The sequence below is a fragment of the Pseudopipra pipra genome, chromosome 9 (genome assembly GCF_036250125.1).
Source record: "Pseudopipra pipra isolate bDixPip1 chromosome 9, bDixPip1.hap1, whole genome shotgun sequence".
In the NCBI taxonomy this organism is placed as follows: domain Eukaryota; kingdom Metazoa; phylum Chordata; class Aves; order Passeriformes; family Pipridae; genus Pseudopipra; species Pseudopipra pipra.
The window spans coordinates 26369759-26380483 of record NC_087557.1 but is presented as its reverse complement, the minus strand read 5'-3'; the positions used below and the strand labels follow the sequence as shown (position 1 = coordinate 26380483).

The window sequence follows — 10725 nt, the reverse complement described above, 5'->3', positions numbered from 1 at the left end:
GGATGTTAACCAGAGGATGCCAAAGACCAGGTTCATCAGCAGGGTGGAAATTCAGCACTTGAGAGCTCAAAATGCAAACACAAGCTGGAAGAATAACAGAATCATAGAATCATAGAATCAGACGGGTTGGAAAAGACCTCTGAGATCATCAAGTCCAACCCTTGATCCACTACCATTGTGGTTACTAGACCATGGCACTAAGTGCCACAACCACTCTTATCTTAAAAACCTTCAGGGACGGAAAATCCACCACTTCCCTGGGCAGCCCAGGGCAGCATGAAGCTGGAGCAGAGCTTGTAGCTTTTCCTTGAAGAAAAGACCAAGAAGGGGGGCTTGGTGTAGACACCATGGCCGGATCCTGACACCATGCCTGGCTCCTGCACTCCCTCAGGCATGGGCCAGCAGCCAGGGTGGGGACAGAGGACCTCAGGAGTGGCCACTTATAGCCACTTCCCTGCTCTCAGCTTCCCAGGGCCAGCTGGCTTGGAGGAGCCTTGCATCCCATGCCCTGGTGAGGAGGCATCCCCATGCTCTGGGGAAGGGGATCCTCAGGGAGGATCAGGCTGTGTGATGGGATGGGGACAGCAGGGAGATGGTGTGGCCTTGCTGGGCAGGAGGGATGTGGGAATGTCACTAGGCTTGTCCTTGTGTGGCCAGGTCAGGCCTTCCTGGAGAGCCAGAAAATCCAGCCCTGGCTCCCTAGTAGGGTAACACTGGGGAGTGGCCAAGCCCCAGGCTGTGGCACTGGGGAGGTGAGGGGAGCAGCCCATAAGTTGTCCTTTGTTTTTCCCTGTGGCTGGGAATGACTGGGAAGGAGAGCAAGTATCTACGTATTTGCCAAAAATTATTTTTGGGGTAGGGGGTTTTCGTGCAGCATATAGGGTCAGGCTGGGATGGGGCAACTTTTGGGAGAGGGGCAATATGATGGTCTTCATTTCAATTTAGGAGCAGCAGTCCCCTTTGGGAGAGGGATCCCTCACCCTCATAGCAGCTGCTTCAGGGAAGGGCTGAGGCTGCAGGCAGTGAGGGGGAAAGGGCTAAAGCCCCCAACTGCAGCACGGGTTGCCTTAATACTCAGGGTGCCTGGGAGGGTCAGAGGCTTCCCCCAAATACCACCGGGATTTGGCTGGAGCCCAGTGGGGCTGACTTCATCCTACTGAAATGTATCATTATGGCCAGGCCAGGGAATGTGCTGTGGGGTTTCGGGGGAGCTGGGCGTGGGCTCTCTGCCGAGCACTCAGAGACTGGTTTCCTGCCTGCTCTTGCAGGATGAGCTCTCTCTCCCCTGCCTCCTGCATCGCTCCTTGGTCTGATGACCAAGCTGAAGGGATGCACTGTGGGTGCTGGGGACCAGCACGAGCTCCTGCCCCAAAGGTGCACTGGACCAGCAAGGACCACCGCCAGGGGCAGGCCTGGGGGTCAGCTTCCCCCCCGTGTGCTGTGTGGCTCTCTTATAGCCCTCCTCTGTGGGAAACCAGCCCTTTTTCAAAGTGTCTTTCCAAAGAAAATCACTTTTGGCAGCCCTTAGGCTACGGCAGGTCTCTGCTGACCTGCTCCAGCGCTGGCATCTGTTATGGCTGTCACTGTCCTCTTCTGCCACCACCCCGCTGGGTCCCCGCCGGCAAAAATCCACCTCCCAGCGCAGCAGTCGGGGACGGCCCGTCCAGCTTCGGCTTTTCCTTTTTGTAAACCGGCTTGTGCAGCTGTTCCCCCCTGTGCCCTCCTTTGCCTGCTTCTCTTTTCGCCCAGGGTGTTGGAAGTTTGGATTTTGGAGAGATCCCTGCCTGGGTGGTCCCGAGAAGGGGGGACCAGCAGCGCACCCACAGAATCATCCTGGGCAGATGGGATGGCTCAGCCATGGGTGGCAGAGGGGGGGGCTGTGACCCGAGGGGCTGAGACTGGGGGGCTGCGACTGCTGGAGCCGTCCACAGCTGGAAAATTTCAAGCACAGCTGCAGACCGCCTGCGGAGGAGGGCAGCGGGTGGTACCCCCACAGCTGCAGCATCCGCCATGGGGTGAAGACCCCCAGGGCTGATATCGTTTCCCGCTAAAGTCCCCATAGCAGGGGTCTCAGCCTTCTGCTCCGCGGGGCTCTGTCGGGCTGGGACTAAGCCGGGTCGCAGGGTGTGCGACCCCCGGGGGTTGTCAGCTCCCGGCAGCAGCGGGACGGGGACCCCAAATCCCCCAGGCCGCGGCGATGGGCGCGGGCAGCGGCCGTCCGGGCTGCCCGGTCCCTGCAGAGGGCAGCAAGGCACCGGGATCCCCGGGACACCTGCAGGGGGTGGCCCCGGCGGGGCCGGACGGGGCGGGGCGGCCCCGGGGCCGAGCCCGTTTAAAGGGCAGCGGCGGGAGGGTGGCGGCGGTAGAGAGGGTTGGGGCAGGTAGGGTGAGGTGGTGGTGCTGGGATCTGCTTTCCGTCCAGGTAGGTCGAGCTCCGTCCCTCCCTGCCCGGGGATACTCCCTCCGGGCTCCCCTGGAGGGGAGCTGGGCCTCGTTCGCGGGAGGGCACCGGCGGTGCCAGCGATGGGGCTTCCCTCGGTAACTTCTCTACTCTCCTTAGGTGCAAAGATGGGGTGCTTTACCTTTATCAAGGTTATGATGATCCTCTTCAACCTGGCCATCTTTGTAAGTGCACGCCGGGGGCTGGGGTCTGCGGGAGCCGGGTCCGGGGGATGCCCTGAGCCGGGTGTGGGGTGGGTTCAGCCCGTCTGGCTTGTCTCTCCTGCCCCTCCATGTTCCTTTCCGTGGGCGATGGAGCAGAGGGTGTGGAGAGGTGACTGTAGGTGGGATTTGTGCCCATGGGACCCCGCTGGGGCGCGAGGTCTGGTCTCTGGCCCCCAAACTGAGGGATAAAGCCCTGAGCTTGGGCGGGTTTTACTCCAATAAGGGCTGTGCCGGGCTCTGGGGACAGTGGCTGTTGCATCAGCTGCTTGTGTCCCTCGCTGTGCTGAAGATCTGTGTCTCAGAACAGGGGGGTTTGCCGGGTCCCTGCCTGGGGGGCCCATGTCTGTGGAGGAGCAGCCCATGTGTGTGACTGTGGCCTGGGGTGTTGGGGTTCTTGGACATTGGGTACTTCCAGAGCACACACTCTGCTCCCACCCAGGGCAGAGAGTAGTGAAGCTTCCGAGAGCCCTGGCTCTGCAGGAGCAATGGAGCCACCTGGAAGGGGGTGTGGTAGGATACAGCCTTGGGAAAGGGGGTGCAGAGCCTCCAGGCTTGCCCTGGTGAAACACTGCCTCCTTAAAGCTCCTGCTAGGATCTGGGGGTGGTGGGGAAGGTCAAATGGGCAGAGGTCAGGGCTGGGACAGACAGAGGCAGCCAGGAGCTGACCTTTGCCCAGGAGTCTGTGAGTGTCTGGGGTGGGGGGGCTGCTCAGCTAGTCCTCCAGGTGGGTGGGCACCTGCCCTGGATGGAGGAGCTTGTGACAGGGTGGTGGTGGCCAGTGTCTGCACTGGCCGTGTGGGCCCCTCTGGGGTCACGTGCCACGGGCTGGTGGCATTGCTGGCTTGGCTGCCCTGTGTGGGGCGTTCTGCCCCACTGCCAGCACTGAAACCACTCGGGGTGGGGAAGGGGGCAGCTGTGACACCACACAGAGGCTGTGCTGGTGGAGGGGTGTGTTACATCTGGCCGCCCCCAGTGTGCAGTGGCAATGCCCTGAGGTGCCCCACAGTACCAGGAAATCTTGCTCTGGTATGGTGAAAAATGGCAGAGGGAAGAAATACCTGTGCCAGGGCCTTCCCCAAACAGCAGATCTCTTGCCTACCTGGAAGTTGACATTGCCTTTCTCCTCCCAGCTCAGTGGCGGGACCCTCCTAGGAGTTGGCATCTGGGTCAAAGTGGATGGACAGTCATTCGTGGATATATTTGGGGCGCTCTCCTCTAGTGTCCTGCAGATTGTGAATGTGAGCTATGTTCTCATCGTCATTGGTGCCATCCTCCTGATCATCGGCTTCCTCGGGTGCTGTGGTGCCCAGAAGGAGAGCAAGTGTCTCCTGATGGTGGTATGGACCTGACTTACCTTCTTGTTTAGCCTCATTTGAGCTGGGTCTGTGGTGGGGGAGATCTGATGGACAGATTTCGCTGTGGATATGTGCTCTGTGGATGTTTCCATGTGTGGCAGTCTGGGTGGATTTTGGAAAGGCAGTGCTGGACTCGAAGTCTGCCTGGGGAAAGAGTGAGAGGAGGCAGGAGGTGGTGCTGAGCAGTAGTCAGTCCTGAGCAGGAGTGTGTCCAGAGAGCTCAGCCCCATGCAGAGGGAGGGCTGGAGAACCCCAAGGTTGTGCTGCTTCTGCCTTGGAGCAAAGCTGAAAGCAATGAGGCAGGAGGGCTTAAGCCCCAAGATCCTGTGGCCCTGGGGAAAGAGATGTGTTCCTGGGGCCCTTGAGGAATTCTGGCTGTCAGTTTGACCTCCCTCCCCTTGCTGTGTCCTAGTTCTTCTCAGTGGTGCTCATCATCTTCATCGCTGAAGTTGCTGTTGCTGTGGTGGCTCTGGTCTACACAACTCTTGTGAGTGGCATACCTGAGTCTCGGGTTGGGCTGATCTGGGACATGTCCTACCCCTTGGGAAAACAGGAGATATGGGCTGGCAGTGCTGCCCATGGATGGGGAAGCTGAGGGGTGGGCGCTGCTGCAGGAGGAAGGGATGTTGGTCACTGCTGGCACCCACTACAGGGGCAGGCTGGGGTAGCCTGGCTGGGCTGAGGGTGGTGGGAACAGGGATTCCTGTTGTACCATAAACCTCATTTTTTTTTATTAGGGCAAGTTTTGCCCGCTTCTTTCTCTCAAGCTCCTCAGTCCATTACCAGCTTAGGCTTGACTCCTCTCCATCTCTGAGAGTAGGAGCTATATGGGAGAGGAAGTCGCTAATGCCTTATGTTGAGCAAACTCAACCCTTTATTAGGCAGCTGAGAAACCACCTGGAGAGAAAGGTGCCTGCCTCATTAGGCACTAGAGAAGTGAACCGTGGGTCAAACATCATTCCTGGCTCCCTCACTTAACACTGCTTATCAGATGACTCACTGGTTGTAAGAGACCTTGGTGCCATAAGGCACTGGTTAGTGGGGAAAGGGCCAAGCTCCCTGTGGGTCAAAGGGACGTGGTGTGATGTACTTCTGGCCATGATGGGTCTTGCTGGTCTCCTCCCCATAGGCTGAGACCAGTATGGAGGTGCTTGGCTCTGTGGTGCTCCCCAAGACCTTCTCTGATGGTGTCTTTCTGCCTCTTCTTCCAGGCAGAGTCGCTGCTGACGGCTGTGGTGACCCCTGTCCTGAAGGAGCAGTATGGGAAGGATCCGACTTTCACGCAGATCTGGAATACCACCATGACACAGGTGTGCTGAGCCCTGGGACCCTCACCTGTGGGTCAGAATCCTCCCAACACAAGCTTGGTGGTGCACACCTGGGTGGGCCAGTGGGATGGGAATGGGAACGCCGTCACAATCCTGGATGTGCTGAGCTGTCCCCACCTCGTCAGCTTCCCTGGTGCCTGGGAACCACCTGCTTGAGATCTAGTGGTCCCATGCCTGGGGTGAGAGATGTATGTGATGGTGTGTAGGGTAAAATCCAGGTCTTGAGATGACTGTTGAGCACCCTGCCAGAGCTGGGTTGAGATGGGTGACACCCTTCGTGACACAGTGGGGTCCAGATTGCATCGGAGCCTGGAGGGAGACATGAAGGATGCTCTCCCCATCCCTTCTTCTCTCTCCCCCTCTTAGGTCCATTGCTGTGGCCTGAATAACTACACAGACTTCAATAACTCCTTCTATTATGAGAAAAATGGGTTCTACCCCCCCCAGTGTTGTGGCTCGCCTGGGTCCTGCAACGCCACACTGGCTGCACAAAGAAATGTCACGGTACGGACACGCTGGTGGCTCTTGCCCTCTGGCAGAGCCTGTTTTGGGATGTGCCTGGGCATAGGGATGGAGATGTGTCCTGTAGCTCCAGGCCCAGCTCTGGACACGGCGGTCCCATGGGCTTTAACTCCTGGGGGATGCTGCGGTGGCCCTGGCTTGTCCCTGATAGAGACCAGCAAAGCTATTACTGTTGCTCTGGTCCTAAAGGGAGCAGAGTGGAATGCCTGATGCTGGGCATGAACCCAGCATGCAGAACTCTGCCTTTTTGGGTGCTTTCCCTTCTTCTGCTCCCCCTTTGTCCTAATATGTCCGCTGAGAAGTGGCTGAGTTTGCCCACTGGAGCCCCCAGATCTTCTCCAAGGCTGTGTTCTCTGGGTGGGAGAAGAGTACCTCCCTTTCTGGGGATGCTGTGCCCTGGCAGTTGGGGCATTGCCCCCTCTTGGTCATCCTCACCTGTGTGGTTGCCTCCTGTAGGGTTGTTTCGACCAGATCCTGGAAGAAATCAGGACTAATGCGGGAGTGGCGGGTGGCGTGGCAGCCGGCATCGGTGCCTTGGAGGTGAGTGCCTGAGCACTGCTGTGCTCCCTCTTCCTTGTACCTGGAGGTGAGTGGTGGGGCTGGGACCAGCCTCGATGGCCAAGGGGGCTGGGGCAGCCCCATGGAGCACCATCTGCTCCAGGCCCCTGAGCCTTCTTCCCTGGGCACATCCAGCTCTTCCTCCTTGGTGCACTGGGAACGGTGGGCTGTGACTCAAACCCATGTTGGGAAGGGGGAGGGAGGATGCACATTTAGAGGGGCTGACTTGCATCTTGCCACCCCCAGATTGCATCCATGGCGGTTTCCATGTACCTGTACTGTCGGCTGGATCAGAAATGATCCCACGAGGCGGGAAGATGATGTGCCCCCCACCCCTGCTGGTGCCGTGCTCCTGGGGGGGGACCCCATCCCTCCCTGGGTCTGATGCTGTCCTAGGCACTGTGATTTATAGCTGTACTTTGATCTACTGAGCTGGGATCTGTAGAGTTTGTGTATATTTTTGTACTGATATGGCACACTGAGTCTGTACATAGTGATTTGGGGTGGTTTTTGAAGGGGGTGGGGTGGAAGAAGCTGTTCGGTCTGTTTAGCTGATGTCAGCAGGAGATAAAGCAGCACCAGGGCTGTTCAGGGCTGCTGATCTGGCAGTGGCACAGCAATGCCTTGGTAAACTCTTGCAGGTGGGTGCTGTACCTCTCCCATGCTGTCCCCAGTGTGCACCTAAGTGGGAGCTGGCAGGGCAGGGAGCTGGCCTGCCTCCCTGCTTCCCTCTATTGAGGTAACTACCACCCTCTGGGTGGTAACTACACCTCACAGGGGGATGTATCTACTCCTGCATCCTTTTTGTGCCAGCACTGACCCTGTTGCTGTGTTGTCCCCTGAAAGAGGGGCTGGCTGGTCTCTGCCCCTGCCCTGGCATGAAGACAGCCCTGGTGGTCCCTGGCCCTACAGGTGCTGGGCCTGCCCCCTGTGTGCCTTCTGTCATCTCATGGGTGAGCCCCTCTCCATGCTGTAAAGAAATGCAAATAAATTTTTCATCTTGGATTAAAAAAGTTATTTTCTGGAGTTGATCTTGGTGCTGCCTCTGTTTGGGAGGGTACAGAGGTGGGAGCTGCCTTGAGTCCCCCCCCCCATTTCCTTCCAGGTCCTTGCAGGCAGCACAGCCCTGCCCTCAGGCTGCCTGCCCTCCTTGCCTGCAGCTCCTTCTCTGCTCAGGTGCTTGGAAACAAGCAGCCCAGTGTTTGCACAACAGATGGGCAGTGGTGGGGGCCACCACCAGCACTACACCCACCCTCCCTCTGCAACAGCCGCTGCTTGCTCAGAGCAGCCGTTCATGGACTGAGCAACAGCTTGGCTTGAAAGGCAGGGCTGGCTGGGGTGTTCCTGTGTCCCCATCAGCCCCAGGAACCTGAAATGGGGTGGTGAGGAAGGATGGATCCTGCCAGCCCCATCTCTGAGCATCTCCCTCCCCGGCATTGTCCCACACTGCCTGTGTGTGGGGGGCTGCTGTCCCTCTATGTTGGGTGGTGGTGGTGGGGGTCATGGGTGGGCTGGGGGCATTTCCAACCACCCTCTTTCCCCAGCATTGCTCCTTCTCTGCCCTTGAGGATCTGCTTGCCCTGCCTCAGTTGCCCCATTTCAGAAGTGAGGCCAGGGTGGGTGGTTTGGGGGGTGGGTGTTCCCAAGGGCTGCTTCACCCTATTTTTGATATGAGGCTCCCTGGTTGTGGGGCAGAGCACAGGGACTGGGGGAGGGTGGTGCTGAAGGACGGGTGATTAGCAGTGTGCAAACAGCCTCCCCCTGCACTGCCTTGCTCTATGCCTGCCATGGCACCCCCTTATCAGCTCCTGCACTGGGTACAGGGCTGCACCAAGGCACTGCTGTGGCCCATTGGGGTCTGGCATCTCCCTGGCACCGTCCAGCACGCTGGTGGCAGTGGGATGGGCACAGGCACCTGCTTCCCCACCCGAGTGACTCAGCCCTGGGGACATGGGTTTTGGCCCTGCCCCACAGCAAGGTGTGGGGGAAAGCTGCCAGAAAATAGCCTTATCCTTCCTGGACAGGTGAATGCCCCAATTCCACCATAAACTGTTGTCACCTCGTGGGTGATGTCAGGGCTTTTATGCCTCTTTTCCCTCTCAATGGACGTAGGAGCCGCCTGGAGCCTGGCACTGCCCAAGGCCCTTCCCGGAGGTGTTGTGGTGCCCAGGAGCTGGCTGGTACAAAGCCAGGCACCTCTGGGCACACCTGGCCATGTCCTCCTCTGCTCCCTCTTAGTGGGGCTGCCTTGCAAAGCCGGCTCCTGGCACACACCCTCCCACCATCACCCCCGTGGGGTGGAGCAGGTTTGGGGGTGATGTCTGACCAGCCGATGGCTTTTGTCTTCCAACCTCCTCCTGGCCCTGGGGTTTCGGTGGGGCAGGACAGGCTGTTTCTGTGGCACTGAGTTTTGTCAATAACCCTGCAACCACCGGCTTTGTTCTTTCCCTCCACCTGCTGGGAAAACTCGAAGGACCAGTTTCTCCTCCCGGATATGATTCCTCCCAGCTGCCCTTCGAGGCTCTTGGCTGCCCTGGCAGCTGAAAGCGCAGCAGTGGAGGGTAAGCCAGACTGGCACAGCCTCCCCTGTGCCCCCCCTCTGCCCCTGCTCTCTGCTTCCCACTGCCCAAGCACCACTGGAGCTTTTGGGCTCTCCAGAGGAGATCTCATCCCATCACCAGCTCCAGGACACATCCCAGTCCACCAACCCATGTGGGTGCCACCAGGTATCTCGCACCCTGTACCCTGCACCCCTTAGACTTGTCTGGTTCTCCCTGACTGGCGCCCTGAGGTGCCTGGCAGCACCCCAGAAGCTGACAGTTGTGCCATGGAAGCACGAGTTCCAAAGGTCCTCAAGAACACCTGGTAGCAAACATAAACTTCCTTATTGTCCCTCGGAAGATGTCAGGAGAAGCCCGAACAGCTGGTGTATCTGGGTGTGTGCCAGAGTGGGGGCTCTTCTTTTCCACCTGCAACACAGGGTGAGAGAGGGCAGGAGGGTAAAGTCCCCCTGCAGGGATGTTGGGCAAGCAGTCAGTGCCCTGTGCCTGCCAAAGCCTGGTCACTGCTGACCCCAGCCATGCACCAGCTGGTGCTCCCTGGTCCTTAGGTTGTCCCCCCTGGCCATATGGGGAAGGCAGAAGAGCTGCCTTTCACACCCCAGAAGCCCCATGGGGTGCCTGTGCACCCGTTGCCCTGCTATGTTGGGTGCCACACACGGGCCAAAGTCCCAGGAGATTTGTAGGGTGAATTCTTCACTGGCATGTGCCAAACCCTGGGTGGCACAGGGATCTGTGCTGGCAGGGGATAGGCAGTGCTCAGCACTCAGTGATTCAGGAAAGGAGCCATCCCCTCCTTCCTGGGAATTAGTGTTGATGGGGACAGGTACGTGAGAGGAAGGAGGAATTGCACCTCTCTGTGTTTGTGTTGATAAAAGAAGTAAATTAAGAAGCAAAAGCAAGCTTATCTGGCACCAGCTACCCAAGGAGTGCCCTCTGTGGGGAATTTCCCCCACCTGCGTAACAGCCTGGCCAGGATGTTCCCGGATTAGGGAGGAGAGGACATCCTCGAAGGGCATGGACTGGCCCAGGGGAAGAAGTGACGCAATGCACACTTTTCCTGGCATAGCCTTACTCCCTGGGTCCCCTTCTCCTCTTCTTCCTCCATGCCTCAGAGATAAACCATCCCGGGTGCTAACCCAACCCCAAGTGCGCTTTCTAGGCAGCTCCCTGCCCTGATTATTTGTGAGGGTATCAGAGGAGGCGACGGAAGGGCTGTTCAAAAGGCAGCAGGCAGGAGCTGACATTGAACCTGGGGTGTTAATCATTAATTCTGTGCTGGGCAGGACATGGGACAATAACCATCATGGGACAATAACCATCATGGCAACAATTCTGGGTACCCAGTTGAAGATTAATTCACTCGGGTGTGGGCACAGGAGCTGGCAGTCCTGTGTCAGGAGGCACAGCAGGGAACAGGGACAGGGATGGGCTGGGTGAAGCAGAAGGACCACCCCCACCCAGCTGGGATCAAGGGGAGAAGCCAAGGAGAGCCCCTTCCTGGGAGCAGTTTGGGCACCTTGGCATTGCAGGACTTTTTATGAAGCAGAGGGTGCTGAAAATTTAGGATCAGTTCCCTGAGCTGGGATGCAAGTGGCTTGGGCGTAGCATCACTGACTCCCTCCCACGCAGGGAAGGGGATGGGGTCAGCACACCCACTATCCCTCTAGTGCTGAGATCTCTCCATCCTAGAGATCCTCTGGATCTGTTATCCTGGAAGAGTGGCTGGAGGGTGTTTCC

The 10725-nt window shown here is 58.3% G+C and overlaps 1 protein-coding gene across 2 annotated transcripts; it reads left to right on the top strand.

Annotated features, from left to right (window-relative positions):
- The first annotated feature begins 2308 nt into the window (after nt 1–2308).
- Nucleotides 2309–7440, top strand: TSPAN1 (tetraspanin 1). Of its 2 annotated transcripts, none has more exons than XM_064665333.1 (8): nt 2309–2422; nt 2561–2625; nt 3795–4001; nt 4432–4506; nt 5231–5329; nt 5714–5851; nt 6326–6409; nt 6674–7440. In XM_064665333.1, exons 2-8 carry the CDS (start codon nt 2569–2571, stop codon nt 6725–6727), a joined length of 714 nt encoding a protein of 237 aa, XP_064521403.1. In that variant the 5' UTR covers nt 2309–2422; nt 2561–2568; the 3' UTR covers nt 6728–7440. The 2 variants fall into 2 exon arrangements, with proteins under 2 accessions (XP_064521403.1, XP_064521402.1); XM_064665332.1 differs by having other exon boundaries at nt 2400–2426; nt 6674–6903.
- The last annotated feature ends 3285 nt before the right edge of the window (nt 7441–10725 follow it).